Source organism: Neovison vison, chromosome 5, assembly GCF_020171115.1.
Source record: "Neovison vison isolate M4711 chromosome 5, ASM_NN_V1, whole genome shotgun sequence".
Taxonomy (NCBI): Eukaryota; Metazoa; Chordata; class Mammalia; order Carnivora; family Mustelidae; genus Neogale; species Neogale vison.
This window is the reverse complement of record NC_058095.1, coordinates 70,310,019-70,337,189: the sequence shown is the minus strand read 5'-3', so window position 1 is coordinate 70,337,189 and position 27,171 is coordinate 70,310,019. Positions and strand designations below refer to the sequence as shown.

The window sequence follows — 27,171 nt, the reverse complement described above, 5'->3', positions numbered from 1 at the left end:
AGGACCCAAGGAAGGTATTAGAGTTTGTGGTGAAAATAAACTGGGATAGCTTGTAAAGGGCCACACTCACAGAGTCCAGGAGAGGGTGGAAAGTTGGGGCTTAGTCTCCCAGGCTGGAGTGGAAGCAGCGGGACCACACAGCGTTAATTGGGACTGTGCTGAAGCCAGCCAGGGGTCTGGGGAGCCCAGAGGCAACCCTGAGGAGTCTGGGTGGGGGCCAGAGACAGCAGTGGGCACTGGCACACGATTCACAGGATCATGCCCTGGTGAGGTGAGTTGGGTCCCCTCCACACACCCATTAAGCCTAGGGTCCTGGCAGAGCAGGGCAGATGCAGTGGGGAACCTTAAGTTCTTGCCTCTGGGGCCTTAGCTCCCCAACCAGATAGCAGTCCCCTGCAACCCCTCCCCACCCCTCACCCTGCAACCAAGCACTGTTGCTTGGGCTCTGCTGCCACCCTGTGGGCATGGGGGGGTACTGCACGGGTGAGCATGTGGACACCCCGCAGTGGGACTCCAGCCCATGGTAGGCGGCAGCTCTTGGGTTTGGAGCCCCTTAATCTCCTGCCAATACCAATCTTTTAATGATTTTGACTTGTCTTCAACACAGCAGCTTGAGGGATCCTATGTCTGATAATGCCCTCTGCTCAAAACCCTCTCATGGAGAGTTACTCACAAGAGTCAAATTGTCAAATTTTATGGAATTTTGCAATTCATTTGTTAAACGTTCTTGAAAATTACTTAAAATTTTGTTAAAAACAAAGATAGTATTCAAAACAAAGCACTTCCTATGTTAAGGTTTTGCTACAGTCTGTATACTTTCATTCCTTCCATCTGTGGGATCTGGGGGGTTGAGACCCTGTACAATCGTGTGCTCTGTCCACCTGTCTTCAGGACTTCGTGTTGTGATCTCACGTTGACAGCTTTCAGTCAGCCACCAAGCAAGTGTTTACACCACAGAGATCTGCAAACGCCGCGGATCAGGCTGAATTTATTGCTGACTTTCTAGACCAGTGCCATCCAATAGAAACAGAGTACAAACCACATATGTGATTTCAAATCTGAGTAGCTAGATTTAAAACAGTAAAAGGAAACAGGTGAAATTAAAGTGTATTTTATTTAACCCAGTATGTCCAAAATATTGTCATTTCAACACGTAATCAATATAAAGTAACTAATGATATATTTTACATTCTGTTTCATACTAACTTCAAATTCTAGTGTGTATTTGACACTTAAAGCACATCTCAATTCAAACCAGCCACATTTCAAGTGTTCAACAGCCAAACTGTCCAGTGGCTGCCATATTGGACAGCACAGGTCTAGATTTAAGAAATCAGTAGAGAAAATAATGCGGATCAAATTTAATATAGTGCTGAGGCTGAGCAATTTCAATCCAATTAACATAGTTTGTTCCAATGATGAGAAACCAGTAGGCCATGTACAAGATTTAGTGACAGACTATCAGGAAAAGAGTAGTGTAGTAGACTGAACAGTGGCCCCCCCCCACCTAAAGATTTCAGCTCCTAATCCTTGGAATTTGTACATTTTTTCACTTTGCGAATGTAACTGAAGATCATTACATGGGCAGATTATTTTTGATCATTCAGGTGGGCCCTAAATCCAATCACTAGTGTCCTTGTGAGGGACAGGCAGAAGGGGATCTGGTACCCACAGAAGAGGCAGTCACGTGGCCTCAGAGGCAGAGACAGGAGTTACCAGGCCACGATCAAGGAATATCAACAGCCACCAGAAGCTTTTAGACACAAGGACTAGAGCCTCCAGAAGGAGCGTGGTTTGAATTGTGATCTCAGCCCAGTGATCATAATTTTGGATTTCAGACCTCCAAACTGTGAGAAATAAACTTCTGATGTTTTAGCCACAAAGTTTGTGATAATTTGTTACAGGAACCCTGGAAAACTATTATCAGCAATGGGATCCAACTCCATTTGCGTATCACGGTTGAATTACAACCACCGGCACGCTACAAATAAAAGAATCTATCAAAAAAGATCAACAAAAGGCTTCTATAAGGAACACTTGGCTATACAGAGCTAGAATGTACTGTGTATTTTATTCGTAATTTCTGTGCTACACATCTTTCATGTTGGCACAATCTAGAACAGCCGTGTGTGTGAGAGATCTATACCAGGTCTTGTATCCTCAGCACCCTGCACAGAGCCTGGCACACAGTAGGACACTCGTATTTTTGAATGAAGGGGACTTTGGGCCTCAACTTCCCCCAGCACAGGAGGCTTGGAGGAATGGGATGGGGTACCTAAGAAGGCAGGGCTGGTGCCAGATGTTGTTAGAGCACCTACTGTGTGCAAGACTGGGGTGGGGGCAGAGTCAGATTCATGGAGTCAGGTATGGAATCCCCACAGGCTTAGGGACTACTCAGAAAATTAGTTTAGTCCAGAGATGGGATGCTGTGGAACTGCTGGGCAGAGACTAAAGCCAGTGATATAGCAGGACCCATAAGGGCCGAAGCCCCTTCCCCTAGTCTCTCTGTCCCTTATTTCTGCAGAGCAAAGAGCCTTTTTGGAACTAGGAAGAGCCCTGGCGTGATTGTCACAGCTACTGTAGAGTTTCAGCTCCCCAGGCCTGCATATGAGTGCCCATTCTATGCCCAAGTCAGGGGCCTGGGCCCTAGAGTGGGAGGTGTCCCCCTCTGCCATGTAGTCTAGATGACTTTGAGCAAGTTACCATCCCTTTCAGCTCTAATGTCTCCTCTCTGGGGCAACTGTGGCTCTGTCTACCCCCGGAGGCCCAACTAGCTATAAAGCATATGGAGGCTCTCCCCCAGTGCCCTTCATATCTTGTCACCGATTTGCAGGACTGAGCCCTAGCCGGTCACCTGCTCCCTCTAGAGTCTCTCTTCTCCTCTCTGAAATGGGCAGGTAAGTGACTTGCCAGGTCTCCATAGCAAAGAATTGGCCAGACTGGTTTGGGCACTGGAAATCAATGAGGAAGACTCCACACCCAAGCTGACCAGAATCTGGCAGCCAGGTCCAGGACCTGGAGGGACTAAAACCCTCTGGGCCCCAATGCCAGTCCACACAAACACATCTGGCTGAAGCCTGTAACTGTATCCCATAACTCTGTAGTACACATCTTGAAAGCAAGGACCAAGACTTTTGCTCACTGATGAGGCCACAATGAGGGCTTGGCCAGAACATAGTAGGAACTCAAGAATTTGCTTAACGAGCAAAACCATTTGCCTATCTTTTACAAAGGCCAGGCTCTCCCTGCCTTTGCTCACCCTGTCCCTCCTTCACTGGCACACACCCTATCTAATCACACCAAGGGGGAAGGGCTTCAAAATTCAGCAGGGTATGATCCTGGCTCCTGCAGGACCATGGCATCCTGGGCACCTGGACACGTGGTCCATCCTCCTTGGAGTGGGAGAGAGCACAGTAAGCAGAGGGCAAGTTCACCGTCGGCCCTCAGCCCTATTATCTCCCATGAGGACCTGGATGGGCAAAGGACTCTGTCTGGCCTCCCCAGCCCGGGTTCAGAGTTAAGAAAATAAGGGGATTAAGGAAGCACCAAAGGCAAATCCTCTCTTATAACAGTATCAGACAACTGTTTCAAAATATATTAGATTTGGTTTTTATTGTAGAGCACACATATCAGGGCAAAGTGCTGCACACACAACTACAAATCATTTTTGGGAAAAAAGCTGTAAGAAAAATAAACCTGCAACTGCTTTAGTTATGCAGTCCCGACTTGAATCCACGCTGGCAAAGGAGTTCTGGCCCCTGAGAGGGGGCTTCTTGATGGTGGCTGCCCCAGACTTCTGCAGCCTCAGGCCTGGGCCTCTGTAAGACAAGGCCCCCTGGGGTGGTGGCAGCCTGGGGACTGGGAAAGCCTCTGCTCTCAGCAGGCCCGGGTCTCAGCCATGGCTGGCAAGGAGACATTCCTAATGAATCTACATCATCAAAACCTTGCAACCTTCAAGGATCTGAGTAGGTGGGAACTGCCAAAAACTTTATTATCTTTTTCCTTTTATTACTTCTTAAAAGCCCCTTCCCCAGCTCCCACGCCCCTGAGGCAGAGGAGGCGCCAACCCAGTCTGCAGACCTGAGCTCTGGCCTTGGATGCATGCTACAGGCAGACAGAGCAGGTGGGCAGGCACCTTCCTATGGGGATGACATGGAGAGAAGGCCCAAGCTGGCCAATGAAGGAGAAAGGAAAGGGTTAGGAAAAAGTCTGGAGATCAAATGAAAAAAATAACTCAAAAACAAAAGAAAACAAAAACCCTACCACACACCACAACAATTTTCCATACCCCAAATGCTAGACTTGGAAGGACACCAGTCCCTCTAGCTAGAAACCATTCCTAAAACTGCCCCAACATGGTAAGTCTAACTGTTCCATACAATCACACGCATATGCTTGAAAGAAGCAACCCAGCAAAGACGTGTGCTCTTGGCAAGAAAGGTCAGGACCACTGTAGCCAGCCCCTCAGCAGCTCAGGGACCCGTGGGCAGAGCAGGCCAGTGGACACAGAGGAAGCCCCGGAGCTCAGCCAATAGCTTTGGGGTGGCAGAGGACTGTTTAAACCTCCACCCAGTCATCCTGAACAACTCTGCTGCGGGAGGAAGAGGGTACTTGTGTAGGCTTCCAGGCCCTGGAGAACAGGTGAGAAGTGGGAGGACAGTAGGCCTCCGGCAGAACCAATAAGGAGCATGAGACCTCAACCCAGCACGCAGACACAGGTGGGAGGGGAAGGGGCAGAAGACTGAACTTCATTTACAACACTGAGAAGATTTACATTTAAAGCAAAACAAGAATTTTCTTAACCAAAACATTTTGTTGCTTTTAAATAAACCCAGCCTGACAGCCCCACTTGAGGACAGTTGCCCCCCACATCCCTACTGGCCACTCCAGCATGAGCTTCTGTCCCCTATAGATGCCAACAGCCTTTCCATTTCGTAGGAATACCGAGAACACGAGAATCAGGTCCCAGCCAATTCTGTTCTTCAGCCTTAAGAGGCAACAAACCCGAGGAAAAAAATTCAGGATCAAAAAAACAAAAACCAAAAAAATGAAAACAAAACCAAAAACAAAACGGAACGCCAAAAAACTGAACCGAACAAAAGGAGGGGGCAGCTACGTGAGGAGTAACCAGAGTTCCCAGGGGCGCACAGCACACCTCAGTGCCTCCGCATCTTCACCTTGCGGGCAGGGCTGCCTGCCGCCTCCGAGCAGTCCTCCCCGGACTCATAGGACTTGCGCCAGTAGTTCTCAGAGCTGAAGCTACTTCTCCGACGGTGTGTGGGCAAAAGCACCGAGCGCCGGTTCTCTTCTTTGTCCATTTCTAGGATCCGAGGCCTGCAAGGAAAGGGGTGGGTGGAAGCGTTCCCTCACACCTGTGTGTCTGCGCTGGGCCCTCACCATCTGCGGGATGGTGCGCTCCAGCTTGGTGGTTCTGCAGAAGGGATAGTAATGGCAGAAACACTGGCATCGTCTCTTTGCCCACTAAGTGCAGCGGCCACACCTAGTCTCTGAAACACTTCCCAATTACCCTGGGGGGTCTGCTGAGTCGAGGATACCACCAAGGCTGCCGGACAGGAGGCGGCCTTCCCTAGTACAGCCTCAAGGCCCTACCCGGTCCTGCCCTCACCTCCCTGCGCTCTGCTCACTCACTCCACTAGCCCCTGACCAGCAAGCTCTTCCTGCCTCAGGGTTTCAGGCCAGTATCTCTAGCCTAGATGGGACTTCACGTATGACTTCCTTATCCTTCTCATCTCAGCTTAAACATGTTCCCAGAAGTCTTCCCCAACCCTTCTGAAATGGATCCCTGGTCTGCTATCTTCCACATCCCAAGCTTCCCTCCTAACATTTAAGTACTCATGAGAGCATTTGTCTGGGTGGACGGAACAAGGAAGTCATGGGAAGCCCACAAAGCCTTCCCACTTGTCAGAATCTCAGCCCAAGCCCTGCTCTCTAAGGGTGCAGGCAGCTGGTCACGGGCTAGGTGGGAATGCCGCCAATTCCACTGACCTAGAAGCAGACATTAAGGCTTGGAAAAGTGGTCAATGCCACGCTTCTAACCACATACCCCAGGTTTCCCCCACCTATTTCACCCTGTGGCCGGGCCATGGGGCTGCTTTGTTGGCCCTTGTTGAAGGTCCCTAAGCTGAGTACCTGTGGGCAGCATCAGGGTCTGCCTTGCGATGGGACCGCTTGGGTTTCAGAGCAGGGTCCCTGTTGTTTCCTGACAGACGATCTGAAGCATAGCTGGGTGGTAACACAGAGCTGCTCAAGGACTTTGTTTCCAACCGGGGTGCGTCTAATCTCGTCCTGCAAAGGAAACACGCGTGGGGTCACCAGTGGGCCTTGGGAAGGGAATGGGCCCCATGAGACCCCTTCTCTGGCCAGGGAGAGGGGAGCCAGCAGCCTTCGCTCTGTGCCTCAGTTTCTTCCTAGTTCAACTAGATCTGGCTGACTTGCAAACACCTACCTTCTTATATTCAGGCTTAGGAGTAGGAAGAGGAACATTTCTGTTTGGAGACCTCTTAGTGATAGGGATCTGCTACACCAGGGGAAAGATCCAGGGCTCGCTCTCTCTCAGTTGGACAAGCAGCCCCACTCACCCTACTCCAGCCCAGAGGTTCTCCAGGGGCTTCTACTCCACCTGCCAGAGTCCTGAGGGCCCCAAAATACTCCAGCAGATGCCCTCATCCTTCCTGAAATATCAAGACAGGAAGGAAGGTTCACCTGGTCCAGGCCTACAAAAGGAAAAGAGACTCTCCTACTCTCTTACACAGTAACACTAAAGCTATGGGAGAGCCAGGAAAGTCCAGGCCCAACTCAACATTCACACACTTGGCTCTGATCTCACCACAGCCACCTGGCAGCTTCTGCTGGTTACGGGATGCTAACTAAGTCAAGGCCAAAGGGCTTTTGAAGACAGAATCCCCGCTGAGCACTAGGCTTAAGTTTTAAGGAACATGCTGCCCAATAAAGGGAAAACATGGAAGTATGGACGGGGCAGTGATCGGAGTCCTTTATAAAGCCAGGCCAGGAGGAAGTTAAGCCTGGGAAACCTCAAAGAAACCCCGACTCCTGTGTGATACAGAGAAGGCTGGCAAGTCAGGCTGGTACCAGCAAGGGGCAGGAGAAGCCTGGTTTGAGGAGTGATGGGAACACATCTGGCAGAAGACCCTAAAGGCACTCTTCCTGCAGGCAGCTGTGCACAAGGTAGTCACTTGGTTCTGAGGAAGGTGCTGAGGTCAGAGCAGAGCAAAACTCACAGATCCCTCTACCTACCCCCAACTGGCTGACCTGCTGTAAACAGATGGGGAAAACTAGATCCCAAAGGTTATGGTAATTCACGGGTCCTGGAAGTCGTGGGAGAAAAGTTTAAGCCCAGGTGAGATTCCAAACAGCAAGCAGGAATGACAGGGCTCTGACCCCAGGCAGTGGTTTTTCTCCTGAAGCCAGCAGGGGGCGCCTTCTAGCTGGGAAACAACATTCTAACACCCTCAGGTCCAAAGTGGTGGGCAGACCAGCAGAGCAATTTTGCCTGCCTGCCTGCTTTGGCCTTATGTACAGGGAAACCAGAACGGTCAGCTGTACTCACTGGCCCACCAGTCTCGGCCTCCACTCTGAGCCCTCCAGGCTCAGGGAACCAGGACATATCTAGCAGCAAAAGGAAGAAGATCCAACCCTAATGGTGCCACTTAGAATCCAGGCTAATCACCATCTTTTTCTGGGCCTTTCTCCATCTAAACAAAGTAGGGAGAAATGTGGCTGTCCCTAGGTCCTCCTTCAGTTCTAAGAGTCTAGAAATCAAGTGGCCTCCTTCAAGGCTAGGACTTTCAAGATTTTGCAGGGGGTTGGTGCCTAGGTGGCTTAGCTGGTTAAGCGGTGTGCCTTCGGCTCAGGTCATGATCCTAGAGTCCTGGTATGGAATCCCACATTGGGGTCCCTGCTCGGCACGGAATCTGCTACTCCCTCTGCCCTGCTCATGCTCACCATTTTTCTCTCTCCCCAAAATAAATAAAATCGCTGGGGCACCTGGGTGGCTCAGTGGGTTAAGCTTCTGCCTTCGGCTCAGGTCATGATCCCAGAGTCCCGGGATCGAGCCCCACATCTGGCTCTCTGCTCAGCAGGGACCTGCTTCCCTTCCTCTCTCTGCCTGCCTCTCTGCCTACTTGTGATCTCTGTCTGTCAAATAAATAAATAAATCTTTAAAAATAAATAAATAAAATCACAAAAAAAAGTTTAAAAAATATTTTCTTAAAAGATTTTATTTATTTATTTAAAAAGGGGAGGGGTTGCAGAGGGGAGGGAGAGAAAGAGGGAGGGAGGGGGAGAAGCAGACTCTCTGCTGAGCAGGAAGCCAGACTAGATTCCAGGACCTGGAGGTAATGACCTAAACTGAAGGCACATGTAACCGACTGAGCTACCCAGGCACCCCTCACGTCTAAGATTCTTGAGAGGGGTTAAGGGAAGAGATGGTGCCAGGTAACACCCAGACACAAGGGTGGGAATCAGAAATCACTGGAGCCCAAGGACCTCCTCTTTAACAGGTCAGGCCTCATCCCCCCCATTATGGGTGTAGAGCCGCTGGAGAGGTTAGGGGCACAGGTATGAGACTAGTCAGGCCAAGAACACAGACTGGCTCTGCTCCTCTCTCACTGCCTGAAGGAGGGGAAGGGGGTTCTGCACATGACAATACCACTGCCATCAGGATGCAGCCTCAAGAGAAGAGATGATCAGGAGGTGGCCCTACTAAAAATCCCTGCCTCCTGTACCTACTTCTGGGACAATATAAGTTCTGGGGCCTGAAAGTGCTCCTGGGGCTTTACAAGTACATCTCAGAATAGCTGGAGGAGTTTCCGCCCTCCCTCCATTTCCAAAAAGCTACCATGCTGCAGGAAGCCAGGCTAGAGCAAGATCCCAAACCCAGTGCCCACTGGTAGCTTAATTTCTGAGAACAGCCTCTTAAAAGGCAGCTAACTTTCAAGGAGCATGATAGACCCCTCAGGGTTCAGCAAACATATCCATAAACTTCTGAAGTCAGGAAGTTCTAGCAGTAAGGGCTGGGCCTGGGTCTCCTCAGGTGACAAGAGGCAAAGACACCTGGCTTAAGATCTGAGTCAACATCCAGGGGTTACAGAAAGGCACCCCAGGTATACGAGGTCACCCAGGCATCAGGACAAAAGCAGGGATTGGGCAGAGGTACTTGGGAAGCCAAACCAAAGGGAGGATGACTGAACATTAATATTAACACATTAACATGTGACCTGAGGGTGAAGAGAGGGGGCTGACCATCCCAGGAGCTCTCCTCTTGTTCCTTTATTACTCACTGAATCCTCTAATCTTCTGGAGAAGTTGCTGAGGAGGACTATTCCCACTGTAAGGATGGGAAAGCAATACTAATTGGAGACCAAGTCGTTGGCCTAAGCCACACAGCCACTATCCCATGAAGGCCTCTGAAGGTGGGCTCACTGCACTGCAACAGAACAGAATGCTATCCAGGCAGACACCATTTCTAGGAGACCAGGAACCAGCTTGCGCCTCAGGCCAACCATGCTTCAACTTCTGGCTCCACCCTCACACCAAGCACCCTTGTGCTTACAAAGCTGAACATTCCCAACGGAGCAGAGAGGCAGTGTGGCAAGCCTGTCTGAGCAACCCTTGTCTACTGAGTGACCTGGGCCTCTAGGTCTAAGCTCCAGCACCAGAGTGTCAGATTCCCACAAAGCACAGACCTATACCATTGTCTCTCCTGCAACAACATTCAGACCTCCTGCCACCACTCCCCATCTTCCACCAAACTCCTTCCAACATCACATGTTGTTGCCTGCAAGGCAGTTCTGACCCTAGCAGGCTTCCACACCAGTCTCAAAGAGTCTAAAAAGCATGTGAGGGGTATAACCCAAAGAGAGGGCACCCAAGGCCCATGGTCCTAGCAAGGCTTCCAGAAGACCTCCATACCCAGGCCTGCAAGATAACGAGGCCCCAAGGGCCTCTCCAAATCATTCAACTTGATTACCAACATGTCATACCACATACTTGTAACTCAGGGCTCCAGAAGCCAGTGCTGCCAGACAACAGGGCCAGCATCGTGGGTGCCCAGGAAGCTCCCGTTCAGGCCTGATAAGGTACTGATATCCTCCACAACACCAGGCAGTCAGACAACAAGCTTGCTTTCCCTGGCCTGGGCCAGTAAACAACCTATCTCCAGGTTCCCTTTCCTCTCATTCGCTGTGCCTGTACTCATATCTTACCTTGACTGGACACAGCCTTCCTCATCCCCTACCCCTGACTCATCAAATTCAGAGGCAGTATGGTGAGGAAGGGGCCAGGAGAAGCAGGCATGGCATTCTTCGATTTAACCATCCCTAGCACCACTGCTGCCCCAATTTATGAAAAAACACAGGGGTCAAGTAACCAGCTTGTCTTCAGTGAAGAAAGGGCAAGGCCGGCCAGGAGCCTAAGTCAGTTTCACCTCCAGGTGGTCTTACTGCTCTCCCACTCCTTGTGCAGGATAAATGCACATGTACACACATACTCACTGGAACAGGAAACTAAGGTGGGCTAACTCTTGGCCCAGAGGATAAGAATCTTGGAGAAAAAACAATGGCACATGTCTTGATGGGGGCAATGTCTCAGGCCAAGTCAGGGAAGCCAAGAGCTGGCCACCCCTGCCCCAAGGAATGAAGCCCAGAATGCATCCTCCATTCCTACCCTCCCCTCATCACAGAGCCTCATACTTGGGCTACTCTGCTTTCAGGAACAGTCTCCCCCTGACCCCTGCAAACCCCTGGTCTGAAGGACCAAATAAGCCATTTAGCTCGGCTGCCTACAATCTCTCTCATGCAAATCCCTCACCCCACTGTTTGCTGGCACACACCAGCCTTGGTTAACATTTGGCAAATGAACCTCTAGCTGCTCTTCCCAGCTTCAACCCACTGCGCTGAGCTCACTTAGCCAAAAGCAAAGAAATGGACGATTAAGACTGCCTTGAGCCACTTTATCTGATTAACTGGAGATTAGCTGTGCAGGAATATAAGGTCTTATGAGCAGACCAGGGCAGCCTGGGGTGTCTCCTGAAGGCCAAGGGACTGGGTGCCCTGGCCAACAAATGAAGGCTCTGAAGGCCCACAACCCATCTCTGATGATCAAGTGTTGATCCAATACCTCCTTCCCACACCTCCCTGTAACTACAGAGATCCTCTATACTTTGTACCTTCTAGCCTTTGAGGTGTTTTTGTGTTTCTGAAGAATTTTTATTTAATTGAGAGAGAGAGAACGCACACATGGAGGAGCAGAGAGAGAAAAAAAGACTCCCATTGAGCAAAGGAGCCTGACGCGTGCTAGGCACGAACCCAGGAGCCTGGGATCATGACCTGAGCTGAAGGCAGACACTAACCAGCTGAGCCACCTAGTAGTCCCAGGCTTACCGTCTCTGCCTGGCCAGCAATTTCTAGCTCAGGAGTCAGATCCACCAACCCTGTCCCAACCCATCCCCAACCCCTACCAAGCTGGATATAACTGCTAAATCTGTTTGCCGGGCTCCAGCAGATACACTTTGTGGTTTTAAGACAGTGTTTACTCTGGTGGTGGTGTACTAGCATGCAAAATGCCAGCTCCATTACACACCAGCAGACCCGGGTTCAAGGTCATCCTCAGCCATTTACCCGCTGTGACCCCGAAAGGATTGCTAACACTGAGGTGCAGCCCAAGGATTCCACTCATGGGGAAACTCTCAGGTGATCACTCCTAGCCTCGCGTCTTCTCTGTGACAAACAATGGTGCCACACACTTGAAGACTCACATTCAAAGATGCCACACTGTGTTGAATCAAAAAGCACTTGGCGGCTACCCACCCATTTCCCCCCATGAGGCATTTAGGACTGTCCCAGCTCTGACTGACCCGAGCTGGTAACAGAGCCCCTAGGCCCTCCCACAAGAGCCTGTGCAATTTTTATCCAAAGTTAAGAGAAAGCAAGACTGGCTCCATCCCCTCTGCCTATGGAGCAGGGCCAGGCTCAATGCCCAGATTCCACCCACCCAGATGTGGCCTCACCAGCAAGCAAGTCAGCCAGGTGCCCATCAAGACCACATCCTTAATGTCTGGGCAGTGCCTGGGCCAGGATGCTCCCTTTTTCATCCCATCATTAGCTCGTCCTTTTCCAAGACCAGCCCATATAGCTACTCTGGAGCTGCTCCTCACTCACCTGCGTTGTCCCCCTCTGGTATCTCCTCTGGGCTGGGCCTCAGTGCTGGGTCTGGATGAGCAGGGTCCCCGTCCCCACAGAATGCAGATTTGGAAATTCACAATGTCAAGTATACGGGCTCTAACAATCTAAAGAGGGAGGGGATACACTGACAGGGCTACAGGTATGTGTCTGATGCTTTCTGCGTGTCAAAACAGTCAGCACCTGAGCCTTGAGGGATGGCTAGGTCAACCAACTTTCACTGTGCATAGGTGGGTCATTTGCAGGGTAGGATGTGGAGGAAGATGAACATGTTGATGGGAAAACATTTCCAACAGAGGTCACACTGTTGCAAGGATCCAAGCCCGTGGACCACACTAGGAGCTGCAATACTTGAACGTAAGTGTGGAGGACAACACAACAAGGAAAACTCCAAAAGGTTAGGCTGGATGGACAGGCAAAATCCAACAAGGAGCCTAGTGTTTATCCTGGGCCTCTCGTCTGGTCCCGAGTTGTCTCTCTATAGCTGGGCGGTATTCTAGCTCAGCTGACCCAGGGAAGCGGAGGGTCATCCTCCCATTCCTCTCCAGCCCCCTCATACCAAAGCTCTGTGCTTCTGCCATCTAACCCAGTCTGTGGTTGGCTCCTGGGCCCATTCAAGTTGGTAGATGACTGATGCTCTTTGACCTTTCAACAGTCATTCTCCAAAGTCAGACCACTGCCAGGAGCCCAGCTGGCCGAAGAGCTTCCAGGGGACCTGATTAACAGTGTAGGCTCCTAACTCTACTGAGAAGGATCCAACCCAGCCAGCCTGAGATGTCAAATAAGGGAGCAACTGCCGAAGAGGAAGGAAACAGCTGGAAGAATGATCTGACACTCCAGCTATGGCCACTTCATTTGCACCTCCAGTGAAGATTTCCCTGGGATAAACTATTTTGAGAGCCTTGCAGGGAACACCTGGGAAGTTGCTGCTCTGGTTTTGTATCACCCTGGGAGTTCCTCTCCAAGCTCCTGGCCTAGGTGGGGCACTTATCCCTGGCTGTAGCTGAAGTGCCAGTATAGCCCAGGAAGAAATGACTGGGCAGAAGAGGCCAGAAGGGAGCTACACTCTGGACAGCATCACTTCCGTGTTCTGGGTTTTGGCCTGTGCTGGGAACCACAGGAAAAGAAAGCAGAAAGGCAGATAAAAACCCTTCTTCTGATGAATTCTGGGAATATCTGTAGGCTAGAGGCGAGACACTGCCAGCTCCGTACAGACTCCCGTCTGCAGCTCCCACATGTGCCTGGTGCTATACCTGCACCCCAGGATCGTCCTTTAGGTCTCTATCATTTCCATGCTATACAGGTACAACAGATACTCGGAAGTTTTGACTTGACAAAGTGGCAGAGACATGCCAAAGAGACTTCATCCACCACATTATGTTGGCATTCTAGACCCAAAAGACCAAGATGCTTTCAGTTATAAACTGAAGCTAAAAAGATGGTAAGTCAGGGGTACCTGGGTGACTCAGTGGGTTAAGCCCCTGCCTTCGGCTCAGGTCCTGGGATCGAGCCCCACACTGTGCTCTCTCCTCAGCGGGGAGCCTGCTTCCCCCTTCTCTGCCTGCTGTTTTGCTGCTTGTGATCTCTGTCAAGTAAATAAATACAGTCTTTAAAATAAATAAGTAAATAAATAAAAGATGGCAAACCAGAAAATAAGGATGTACTTAAAAGAGAGAGAAAGAAAAAAAAGAGAAAAAACTCCTAATGGCCAAAGCTGGCATAACTGGAGCATAAAACAAATATCCATAAATTCATACTGATGTAAGTAAACAACTGAATAAAGATGTAAATGAATGAACAAGAGAAGAAGAAACAAAATCTCCTTGCAGAAGAATTCCAAGTAACTTGGGCGGCGACTCCCCGCTCAGGGAGCTGGAGCTAACTCCCCACTGCTTATGGGCCGGCTGTGCACGGAGACTTCCCTAATACCCCAGGGGAAGCAGCAACTCTAGAGTGCAGAGCGCAGCCAGTGGACACAACCTCAGCCAGGTGTTCCCAGTCGCCATCAACAGTGAGAAGTCCTGTGCCCTGGATAGGATGGAAGACGAGCAGGCCTCACCTCCGTGGTCTTCCTCCCCCAAACCCCGAGCCCCAGTAGAACCAGGAGAAAAATTCCAAATTCCAATGGAGAGATATTCTACAAAATATCTGACCAGTGATATCATGAATAAGGCAAGTCTGAGAAAGTGTGACAGCCAAGAGGAGCCTAAGGTGATTGACAACTAAATGTAATGTGGGGTCCTGGCAGAGAAGAAGTATGTCACAAGAAGACTAAGGAAATCCCAATACGTAGGAACTTCAGTTAATAATAATATATTAATTTGCTTTCTGGACTATAACAAACATATCTTACTGATACAAGATGTTAATATCAGAGAAATGGTGCTTGGAGTACAGGGACTCTGTACTATTTTTACAATTTTCTGTAAATCTAAAACTGTTCTAAAAATAATGTTTATTTAAATTAAAAGAAGAAAAAAAAAAGATGACAAGCTACAGGACACTGTGTTTCTAGCCGGTGTGGAGGGTAGGATAGGGGATGTCCCGGCACTGGTTCTGCTCTCCTCACTGTCATCTGTACAACCCTGGACAATCATCTAGCCTCTTGCACTCCACTCTAAAGACAAGCCTGTCTTGACCCAGCATCCGCTTGGTTCAGTCCATTCATCCCATGAGCAGAAAACCAGAAGTGCGGAAGAGGCCAGGACTGGTGATATTGGTCAGTATATCCCTAACTTCCTGGCCAGAGAGGAGAGACAGCCACAAACTATACACCTGCTAAACACTGCAGCCTAACCTCCCACCTTCGTTTCTTCTTCTCACTCCCTGCTCCTCCCAGAAGTGAAAACCCAGGCATTTTTAAAGCAGGCTGCTAAGGCGCAGTCTAAAAATAATCAGCAAGATCACATGTGACAAATCAGAACCAAAGAGATGGGGAAAAAGAGAGGGGGAAGGGAGGTCTGGAAGAGGGGTCCCTAAATCTTGTCTCAAGACTGTATCCATAAACACAGGGAGCATACACTTTTGCTCAGCCCCCAACTCCCTAGTTAAATAACCACAGAACTTAATTTTTCAATGAAGAAAAGACAAAACAGCTTTTTCCTCAAAGAATTAAAATAAAAAAGTAGGAGACCTGATAGCCTTTTCCTCTCCCAGGCTTCATGCTGCTATGCTATTGATACAGAGGAGCCAAGTTCTAAGGGAATCCAGACCTACATCTCCAGACAGGCCTACAGGTGCCAGACACCGGGGCACTTACTTCCTGAGGATGATGACCGCTCTGCGCTCCTTGATGTCCTGAGGCCGTATGCAGTGAGTGATTTCATCAGCAGCATATCCACTGAAAATAAACACAGAGCATATGAGCTTGGAAAGTGAACAGACAACCGAAGTTCCCAGAGGGTAAAGAGAGAGAAATATGGTCCAGGTTTTATGGACACCGCTGCCATGTTATTCTGAGAGGTTCAAGGATCTACATGGAAAGGGAATTCATCTGTTAAGATCCAGGATGTGCCAGTCAAGAAAAAAACCTGGGATGAGGCAAAGACAAGCCTGAAGGTATAAACCACAGTAGCAATCTCTCCACACAAGCCAAGAGCCCTTCTTTTACAGGGCCCCCAAGAAGGTACACCTTTAATCACTCTGGAGACAGCTAGAGTGACTCAGGCCAAACCTTGGTGAGAACACAAGAACTCCACCTCCTCCTCTTCTCCCCACCCCCCACCCTTCAGCACAAAGAGGAAGCCTAGGAAGACACTGACAGCCCTGAGTCACCAGAGAGAACTAAGGCTGCAATGTTTAAAAAGACAATTTGTCTACTTGAAAACAAGCTTTCAAAAACCTCCATTTGGGGGGATCCAAAAATCCTGAAGACAGCTGTGTTTGGGATATTTTAAGAATTCCCATCACACTCAAATATCTATTTATTTTCATCAAGTTACACAATTTAAAAAACTGCTTAGACCAATGAATGTGGGTAGATGACTGTCCTCTTCACAGTTACCATCTTTCCGATTTGAAACTCTGGAAGCAAACTCAGCATCCTGAGCCTCCTCACATGCCCTCGCCAGGAGCTTGGCACGCAAGAGGCACTCCCACCCCAAGTTCCTCCACGGAGCTGAGGCAGGGCTCTACACAGCCAGACCCACGCTCAGCCACAGGCGTAGTGGGAGGTGAACACCTCGCCTGGTCTCGCTCAGTTTTTCCCTGGCCACCCCTAGACCGCAAATCTTCCTCTCCAAGGCTGCTCATCAGCTCCCTTCTCAAGGGCAACTAAAAAGACAACCATGTAACTGTTAGAAACACTGCAGGCCTGGGAGGAACTTCTCAAAATGGCCAGGTTGCCCCAATGTGAACAAGAACTAGAAGCAAGACAGGTAAAAAAATAAGTCCAAGAGGGGGAAAAAAAACCCTCTGCTTTGAGGCCATGCTGGGAGAGACAAAACCTTTATTTTATTATTTTTGAATGTTTTATTTATTTGTCAGAGAGAGACACACACCCACACACACACCATGCATGTGACCGTATGTGCACAGGAGCAGAAGGAGTGGCAGGCAGAGGGAAAAGCAGGCTCCCTGACTGATGTGGGACTCAATCCCAGGACTTTGGGATCATGACCTGAGCTGAAGGCAGACCCTTATCGACTGAGCCACCCTGGCATCCCCAGAACCTTTATTTATTTATTTGTGGCTTGCTTGTTTTTTAAATGTTTGGGTTTTTTTGTTTTTTTTTTTTTTTAAGATTTATTCATTTGAAAGAGAGAGACACAGTGAAAGCTGGAGCAGAAGCAGGGGGAGTGGGAGAGGGAGAACCAGGCTTCCCACGGAGCAGGAAGCCCAATGTGCGGCTTGGTCAGGACTACGACCCCAGTTGAAGGCAGCCGCTTAACGACTGAGCCACCCAAGCACCCCTTATGTATTTAAGATTTATTTATTTATTTGACAAAGAGAGAAAGAGCACACGAGCACAAGCACAGAGGGCAGCAGCAGGCTCCCTACTGAGCATGGAGCCCGATATGGGGCCTGATCCTAGGACCCTGGAATCACGACCTGAACCAAAGGCAGATGCTTAACTGAGCCAACCAGGCGCTCCCAGAACCTTTAAAGATTCCTTCTCTGAGCTGCTCCTAGACCAGAGGTTTTCAATTTTCTCTGTGAACATAAGTCCTAGAAGAGACTAAGGATAAGTGTCCACAATCAAATCAACGTGGAAAACATTGAAGAGTTAAAAAACAGCACGACTATGTTAAGCGATCTGAGAATTACTACAGCAAAAGAATCTGCTGACTTTGTTTAATTGAGCACTGACCAAAGAACCTTCTCTCAGGTAACACCTATTAATATCTGTAGGCCTACAGTGAAAAATGCCACACAGAGCTGGAGGAGTTGAAGAGGCGTGAGTGAGAATCTGAGTTTTGTTGCCTACTAGCGTTGTGAACTTAGGGAATTCACTTGCTGGGCACCTAAACCTGTTTCTTCATCTGTAATAAGGACAGCAGTAGCTTTTGGGTGTTTATTTTGTTATGCTTTACAACTTAGGTATTCTTTTATGACCACTAACAATAATAAGATTTTCTTTCTTATTTGAGAAAGAGAGAGACACCATGGATAAGATGCACAGAAGTGGGGAGGGGAGGCTGATGGAGAGAGAGAATCCCAAGATGACTCCGCACTGAGTACAGGGCCCAACACCGAGCTTGATCTCATGACGCTGAGATCATGACCTGAGCTGAAATCAAGTCAGATGCTTAACCTAATGAGCCACTCAGGTGCCCCAATTTTAAGATTTTAAAAAGGGGGACACTACCTCTTCCCTTGAAGAAAGAATTAGAGTTCTATGACTACATGGTTGGCACCCCCTGAAACCTGTAGGGCTATTGTGAGAATTAACTTAGATAATGCACTGTGCCTGGCACAGCATTCCCATTTACTAAGCACAGGACACAAGCCAGAGGCCCTGGACCACCCTGGGGGAAGCTAGAGACTTGGGTTCAGTACACGCCAAGGAAATGAAATCTGGGTTCCTCTTGTGGGGATCTGCCAGCAGAAGAGGCCTCATGGGCCCCATTCCCCAGGACTAGTTCTAGAGCTCATTCTAGGCTCTTGTCACTCCAAACTGGGAAAATACAGGTGTAGGGTGCAAGACAGTCCTGTATGAACATAGGACTTCCCCCAAAGAGCTAAGTCCAATTCCCCAAAGGAATCCAAGGCACATTTCTAAAGCCTGAACCTGAAGTACTGGCTACAGGCAATCTTTCCTACTATTAATAAGTATCAGTCTGTTTGACACGGCTATAGGCAACTGGGGCCCCCACCTCCCATATTCAGCAAGGACCCACTCCCCTTAACGCAGAAGGAGTAAACCCAGATGTCTGTCCAAACTTACCTGCCCAATACATTATATGATAATAAAAAAATTAAAATTTAAATTAAAAAACAAATAAACCTTAATTGCCCCCACTCCCCAAGGGCTTCAGAATTGTGCCGCTGACCGCAGGCCTCAAAAGAGGTAAAACCACCTGGAACCCCAGAAATGACTGTGTCACTGAATGCACCTGAACAGCTCATTAGCACTGGTCTTCTAGAACTTCCAAGCAGCTGTGACATGGCCCACTGACCCCTCCTCAGTATCTCAGGCTCCTCTGGGAGCAGGAGGCTCTAAGTCCTGGCCAAGGAAACTCTTCTGCCTAAACTTCAACAGAAAATGTCCAGCAAAGACCACAGAGGATTACTTACTGCTAAGGAACCTACTTACCACAAGAGAAACTATCTGCAAGTCCCAGTCTGCCAGCTTGAAACTTAATATGCCCTGGGTCCAGCCCTACCCTTGGCATGAAGAAAAGTTCCAGTGCCTCCTGCTCTTTGTTTTCACAGGGAAAGGAGAAGAGGAAATACTTCATGTTGGTCAGCCTTCTGCTCCCTGCCTGGGCTGAGCCCTTTCAAGTTCCCCCCACCCCATGAGGCAGTGACCAGCACCACAAGCATCAAGAGTGACAGACCTGGCTCTGTAACCCACTAGCATTATGCCTTACAGTGACTCTTAAGAGTCTTTCCTCTCCACAGAGAAGCTTTCCTCAAATCCCCCAGGATGGGTTTCCCCCACACCACCCACCCTTCTTTACTACTATGCCTGGCCCTGTGGAAATTGTGTTTTCCCTGTAAGACAAAGTGCTGCAAAGGCCTTATTCATCTCTGCACTCAATGGACACTAAATGAAATGTGTGTTGGGCTCAACTATTCTGTTCCTACATCTACAAAAAAAAGTTCTCACAGCAAATCCTTCCTTAGAGGATTAGGTGCAAGTTTGTTTTTGTTTTTTTTTTTTAAATATTTTATTTATTTATTTGACAGAGAGAGATCACAGGTAAGCAGAGAGGCTGCAGAGAGAAAGAGAGAGAGAGAGAAGCAGGCTCCCTGCTGAGCAGAGAGCCCGATGTGGGACTCGATCCCAGGACCCTGAGATCATGACCTGAGCCGAAGGCAACAGCTTAACCCACTGAGCCACCCAGGCGCCCCAAGAGGATTAGGTGCAAGTTAAATGAGGAGTCTGAAAAACTCTAAAGGACTGTGCAGGACTGTACATCTCTCCTCTAGGGAACAGTTTTGGAGACAGTGTTAAGGCAAATTTCCAAGACAGTGACTGTTCTCCATCCACTCTGTGCCCTGCCCAGGACAGAACAGAACCAGAGGTGGAGGGACTGGCCAAAATCACCAGCACTGCCAGACAACCTTCCTTCAGCTATAGCTACCTGCTCTGGGCAGCCCCCACAAGCTTGCCTCACATTCCTAATGGGCCTAGAGGATTAAGAAACTTGGGCTTTGGGGAACAGCAGGCCAGCCACCTGGGCACAGGGGTGGAATTGTGAGCTCATGCTCATTATAACCAAACCTAACCTTCTAAGAGGACACACGGCCTAGCTTTATGAGAAGTCCTGGGACTTTATGAATACAGAAGGAAGGTCAACCTGTTCCAGGTCCCAATTCTCTCCACATCAAGGTATAATTAGAGAGTAGCTAAGCACAGAAAGTAGCTCATCTCCAAATACATTTTACCTAAACTTCAAGCATTCAACAGCGTGAAATTCGATCTCCATTAACAACTCTATGCCATCAATAGCCCATTTTGCAGAGAAAAACTAAGGCCTGGAGAGGTTAAGTTACTTACCCAAGGTCAAACAGCTAAAGTGGTGACACTGGAACTCTAATCAAACTCTTGATTTCAGTATCTATGCTATCCTGGTTTTTGGTTTCTTGGTTGGGGGAGGAGGTAGGTAATAAGGTGTAGAGAGAAAAGCCCATCTGTGTTTTCTGGTAACAAGGTCCAATCTATCCTGAGGACCTCACTGGCCTTAGAAAAGGACATTTAATACCTACCACCCCCAAGGAAGAAGTCTGCAAAGATGAGCCCATGCCTCCAGAGAGCTAGCACCGTATCTCAGCAATGGCTGAACACCAACTCCCCAGGTGAAAATGGCCAGCCAGCCCTGAAATCTGTGCGGCCTGTTTACTTTCTGCTTGCTCTGAGCTTCATGATTAAGACCATTGTTTACCTGCTAGCCTCCTTCCATTTGCTGCTGCTGCCTTCTTATTAGGCCTGGCACAACCAAGGCCAGCCAATCCCCTTGGCCCAGAGCTCCTCCTAAGAACGCAGAGCACAGCCCTGACTTCATCCTGAGGTTCCTCCCCCTTCCATGGAATCAGACTGCACACAAGAGATGTGGCCCAGGACCTATCTGCCCTACTTTCCCAACTATTTTAAGCCAGAAAGCTAAATATTGCTTTCAAAAGCTGAATAAGATCAGCCCTTATCCCAGAATGAATAGGGGTGCCCACTCCACCCAATATTAGTTTTTACCTAGAAGGCACAGGCTGTGCCCACCTCTGCATGTCCCATGGCTGGGTGGTAACAGTCATTTCCAAACAGGTGGCTAATAAGGCCTGGGTCTCTGGGCATGCGGCCACAACCACAGACCATGGAGCAGTGATTAAAGTAGCAGCAAGTAAGCAATTAGTCTTGAGGTAATTATTCTAATTAATCCAACTAAAATGTGTTTTAATCTGCCCCTTCACCCTACAGAGAACAGGAGAAAGAATGTGAAAAGAACTGATAGAAAGAGGTGAAAGATCCTTATTTCCCTGGAGAACAGTATTAAGAGGGACCCAACCAGGCCCAACATGGGAAGGTTACAAAAACAACAATAACAAAAACTGGGTTTGGAAAGACACTTAAAGCACTTTCAGAGGGGTCTGTGAGGCAATGCTCTAAATGCCCACATTTGGACACTGCTGAGTCAATGTTTGCCACATGCTAACGTCTACGCTGACAACTATTACACATAAAACAGTATTCCTGCCATGTAGCCTTGGAACGGGTATACACTCTACTGCCACCAACAACTAATGTCTGAGTCACATTAGAATTATTAAAAACCCTCCCCACCTGCAGAGAACCACTATCTTCATCAGCCCCCATGTTCCAATCTGCAGCTTTACAGCTCATCACTTCTGGGCTGGGATACATACCAGGAAGTCAAAGAAAGCATCCCCTCTTACCAGCCTGGGGAAAAGCCCAAGGAGCACTTAAAGAGGCACTACTAACAGACAGGTGTTCACCCACCTGCATACCAAGTAAACAGAGTACACTAAGTAAGCAGGTACTACAAAATTAAAATTAGTAGGGGCATCGAGAACCATAGAGCAGTGGCTCTTAATTGGAAGGATTTTTGCAGCCCTACCTACCCTAGGATAGCTGGCAATACTTGGGAAACATTTTTGGTCACCATGAAGATGAAACTGCTATTTCGTAGACAAAGACCAGGGATGCTATTAAACATTCTGTAATGCACAGACCAGCCCCTACAAAACCAAGAATCAGCCAACCCAATATGTCAACAGTACTACTACGGAGAAGATCTGATGTAGTGTTTTCCCATGGCAAGCCTCGCCAGACTCTCTACTTCAGGTCCAGGTTGAAAGGGAGAACTAAAATCGAATTCCATCAGCCTCAAGTTAGCATCTACCTGCCCCCGCTCCTTACCTATGGCTACTCTCTGCTACTGCCACCAAAGCTTCCATGCTCTCCCTGCTAACTTCTTTGCTTGGCTAACTTCTAGTCACCCTTCAAGTTCTACCTTATTTCCTCCTAAAAACTTCTAACACTCCAAAATGGGTTCCCCCACCTTCAAAGTACTCCTGCAGTTTCTTACCTGGGCTGTAACTGCCCATGGCTTCCACTGGGCTGTGAACTCCATGAAGGGAAGAGCCATGCTGTAGGCTCCACCAAATGCCTAGCCCTTTCCCCAACAAGAGAGCAAGGGATCATTAAAAGGTTGTGTATGAAAGCAAATATCCATTTAGGAGCCCACTCCGTGCCAGGCTCTGTATAAACACCCAATCACCGTGTTTAGTTCTAACAGGTTTTGAAGTTGGCATTACCCCCACTTTACAGACGGGAAATTCAGCTCAAAGAACACCCACAAGGTGCCAAAGCAAATGACAGCCGAGCTGGATTCAAAGCCTGGGGCAGCACTTTTTAGGATATGGCTGAGCCTCCCACATTAACTCTACAGCCAAGTCAGAATCAGGGAGTTGGAAGAGACTGGGAAAGCTTTAGGACTTCACTATCCCAAGGAAAAGATGAAGAAAATTTTCCTGATGATGCAATCCTTTTGCTGATCACTAGCAGACCTGCATTTTAAGAACTTGAAACTTCTGCTCTTCAATACAGCGGGATGTATGTGTGTACGCGCGCTGGGGAAAAGGAAAGCCTCAGAGTCACAAACTGTTTTTTATGACCACCCATTACACGTCCAACCACTGCTACAGCTCATGACAACCTTAAAGACCTGTGACTATGTGGAAAATTACTATCCCCTTAAGAGACTAAATGGCCTTTGTGTGAGGTCCTTTTAGCATCAAGAGCCCTTCAACAAAGTCAGACACCAAACTGCCTTACGGAGTAAGCCACTTGTGAGGGTCTGCCCTGGAAATCCCACCTTAAACGGTTCTACTAAGACATCAATCTGGAATCACCACTTACATCTAAGGACAAGCTCGGAAGCCCAAATGACAAAGGGGCACCTGACAGATAAGTGGCTGTCTTACATTTCAGATGCAAAGTACTGTTTGGGCTACCAATGACTTCCCAAACTTCCCCTTGTGGAGACCCTGGGGTATCACAAGGCTCTGCTGCCACCCTCAAATACAGAAGCAGCCTCAGCTGTTAAGGTGACCTGCCTCATATTAAGAGGGCTCCAGGGTACCCGCTTCTCCCCAGGACCAGGGCCCATGGCACAGACTTCAGAGGTTAAGCAGGTCACAAAAACTCGGCATGTCCTGATCCTATACTAGAATTCGGTGGTCAAGCAGTGGCTCTGACAAACTGCAATCTAGAGCTCCTAAGAGGTTTTGGGGATTACTGAAGTACAGTGCTAGGTTACTTGTTCTAGGGCTGGAAGAACGCAGCCTCCAAACAAATATTCCACTTTATATAAACAACAAAGGGGTTCCAGCAGGCAACCTTTTTGGGGGCCAGGGTACTGAGTGAATTCTCAGCAGGATCTGAGACCCAAAATAGGCCAAGAACCAAAGTTCTGCAGCTGACGCAACTACAAAGCCAAATACCAGGTAAAGAGATCTGCTTTATTTGGTTTCATAGGGCCCCGGTAACAGGTAACACATTCTTACAAAGGCCCAACAGGCTCTTCGGCAGACAAAAGGGGCTGAATTTTCAGAGTCTGCTGCACCCTATTTCTGCCCCAGCCACTAACTTATTTGATTCCAGCGAAGTCACTCCCTGTGCTGGGAAGAGAGAATGTGTATCTATTACTCTCAGGGACCTTCCTCCACATTTTCTCTGTTAAGAAATCCTCACACATGTCCTTCATTTTTCTGTTTTTGTTTTTTAACAAACATGAAAACAGCAGAGTTGGAGAGACTTTCAGATAAGAGTTCAACTTATTTTTCAGAAAAGCACAGATCTGGAAACAGAGACCCAGAAAAAGGGAAAGTGACTTGCTAAAATCACACACGGAAACAGCCTCCTTAAATCTCAGCCTTCTAGAAAGATGCCTTTGTATCAATTCTTGGTCAAGCCTGTGTGATCATGACAAACCTGCCCTCGGGATACAGAATTCTAGACTGTTATCCTGACTGATCCCTACTTTTTTACTACACGTGTTTTAAACACAGACCCCTTTTCCCTCCACACCCTCCTCCCCCCAAAACCAGAAGAATGGGTCAGAACTGTAAAGCGCGGGCTCCTGTCTGCTGCTGCCCCGCGGCTGAGGGTGGGCAGCTATGGCAGCAGGATGCAGGGCCGCCCCCTCCTCCCAGGTGGGTTACCTGAGCACAGTCACGCTTCCCCTGCGCACTGGCAGAGAAAGCACTGGTTCCGACACCCGGATAGGCTTGAACTGGAACTTGCAGCCGAAGCAGAGCGCCGAGTCGCTAAAGAAGGACACGGACACGATGGGGCGCTCGAAGATGTGGATGGGGTCCACGTGAGATACGATGCAGCCGCCAGGCTGATAGTCGTTGATGACGGCACTGTTGACGAAGCCCTCGGGGATGACGCGGTGCTCCACCAGCTTCTGGATCACCAGCTGGTGCACCCACTCCGGGATCTCGTCCACATCGCCCGGCGGGTAGAGGCGCTCCTGGCCAGGTCCGCGCTTCTGCAGCTGGGCACCGTACGTGTAGCCCTCGCCAAAGAAGTACTTGTTGCGCAGCGGGGCCCGGTCCACCGTGTGCTCGTTGTACAGGCCCTTCTCGGCGCGGGACACCACCTCGTCGATGCGGGCCTCGATCTTGGCGCACTCGTCCTGGCTGAAGAGACGCATCTGGCGAATGCCGCTCTTCACCTTGCGCGCCTCCTCCTCTTTCTGCAGCTGCTGCTCCTCGTAGTCGCTGCGCTCGGGGTCCGAGTCCTCCTGGTACTTGCGCTTAGCCCCGGACACCGGGTAAGGCTCGGCGGCGGCGGCGGCGGCGGCAGCGGCAGCTACGGCGGCGGCGGCGGCGGCCGCTGCCTCCCGGCTGCCCGCCTTATAGTTGTCCCGGGACGTCATGGACTTGAGCTTCTCACGCAGGTCCGTGTAACCGCTGGCGGCCGCCATGGCCCCCGCGACGTTGCTCTAGGGTCCTCCGGGGCGGGAGGGGCGGCCGGGCATGGCTCTTGGAGAACGCGCCCCGGCGCCCCGGGAGAAAAAGTGTTCCTCAGCGCCAAGCCCCCATGCGAGACCGGGGGACCCGGCGGGGGGCGTCGAGGGACCGGGCGCGGGGTCGGGCGTCAGGGGCGGGGGGTCATGCAGCGGTGGCGGCAACGGGGCTTCCTCCTCCTCCACCTTCTCCACGTCCCAGAGACCAAAGGCACCGGCAGCGCCTCATGCCGCGGAGGGCAGCCGCGGAAGACCGACCCGACTCCCAGCCAGACCCTCAGACGCCCGGCCCAGCCCGCACTTTAAAGCGCTCCTCACGACGTCACGGGCCGTCCGCCCGACGTCCGCCAGCGCCGCTCCTCAGCGGGCTCTTCTGCGCGCACGCGCAATACCGCCGGCCACCGCGGCTCCACGCGCAGCGGGCATGCGCGTCCGTAGAGGCCGGGTCACCGGAGGCGCCGGCGCAAGCGCAGACGGGGACCGCTCGGCGTCCGCCGCCCCTCCCCCACTCACTGAAGGGCTCCGAGAGAGCACCCTCAAATAGCAACCTGCCTTCTTGACGCGCCACCTCCACGACCGAATGGCTCCCTCCACAGGGGTGCGCTCACGCTGTCAACGCTGTCGCTATGCTGCGTCACGGCATCGTCCAAATGCTCGAAAACGCCTCAGCCCTCAACGCGCAACCACCGGGGAACCGCCACAACCTAGGCTGCCCCGTCACCGCCCCCTTTGGCGTTTCCAGTTCTTTCATTGGGTCACCGGCCACGCGCCGGGCGGGCCCAGACTGCAGCTTCCGGAAGTTGGTTTGCATGCAAGCCTGTCGATCAAGCGGTCGCCTTGGCTACTGCGTCCGTCAATTAGCTGCGTGGAGGGCGTCGAGGACCCCTGAAGGGTGAATGGGTGGCTATGTAAGTGCCCGAATGTAGACGCTAACGGAGAAAAGCCCTCAGACTCCTTAGGAAACTTATGAAACCAGAAGAAACTTTTCAAACTGCTGGGCCGAGAGCACTGGGTCATAGCTCTAAGTCCAAACGGCGACGGCCGCAGAAGCGGGACTCAGGGGGCACCTCCCAGCCCCCCCACCCCCGTCGTCCGGAGTGGACGTTCCACGAGTCACGTCCCGGTGGCGGTGGGCGCGTGCGCAGCCGCGGGGCGCGCAGGGATTTGGCGTCGGTTTTCCTTCGCGTTAGAGATGGGCATAGGGGCACCTCTTCGAAACGACAGAAGGAAACTCAAGGGGACAAGTAGACTCACGGTGAAGGCAAAACTATAGCTGATTACCGGGGACGATTCCAAAGTTTTGAAGCCGTGCGGTTGGACAGCGTGCGCGGCGTGGGCAATGGCGTGGCGGTTCCGGGAGGGCCGGGTCCCCAGCCAGGGTTTCTTCTCAAAAACCTCCGGTGGCTCCCGGGATTGAGTTCACCTGTTTTGCTTGGCGTTCCAAGCCTTTGTTTGAGACCTTTTGGGCCTCGCCCCCTCTACCCTCCCCGCGAACTCTGAGCGCCAGCCTTGCTCAAACTCTGTCACACCTCCTGGCCTTCGCCCAAGCTGTTTCTTCCTCCTGAAATGCCAGTTCCTTTCCACCCATCTCCTTCATGTTGATTTTTTTGAGCCTCCGCTCACCTCCCTACAGCCTTCCCGGACACGCACTAAAATGAGATGCGTCTTTGGTTTCGTGATTTGGCCTCGGCATCTGCCTTCAGCCTCACCTCCCTAGCCATTTTGCTCCCAATCCACGTGTCTGTCTGCATCCTCTCCACGGCTGCTCACCACGACCCACCACCCGACCCTCAACCTAC

The 27,171-nt window shown here is 50.2% G+C and overlaps 1 protein-coding gene across 1 annotated transcript; it reads right to left on the bottom strand.

The window, feature by feature from the left end:
• Positions 1 to 1,095: 1,095 nt before the first annotated feature.
• ALKBH5 (alkB homolog 5, RNA demethylase) lies at positions 1,096 to 26,362 on the bottom strand. Its single transcript, XM_044249317.1, has 4 exons — positions 24,561 to 26,362; positions 15,478 to 15,558; positions 6,151 to 6,306; positions 1,096 to 5,334 (listed from the first exon to the last, which is right to left on the bottom strand). Exons 1-4 carry the CDS (start codon positions 25,328 to 25,330, stop codon positions 5,157 to 5,159), a joined length of 1,185 nt encoding a protein of 394 aa, XP_044105252.1. The 5' UTR covers positions 25,331 to 26,362; the 3' UTR covers positions 1,096 to 5,156.
• Positions 26,363 to 27,171: the final 809 nt, after the last annotated feature.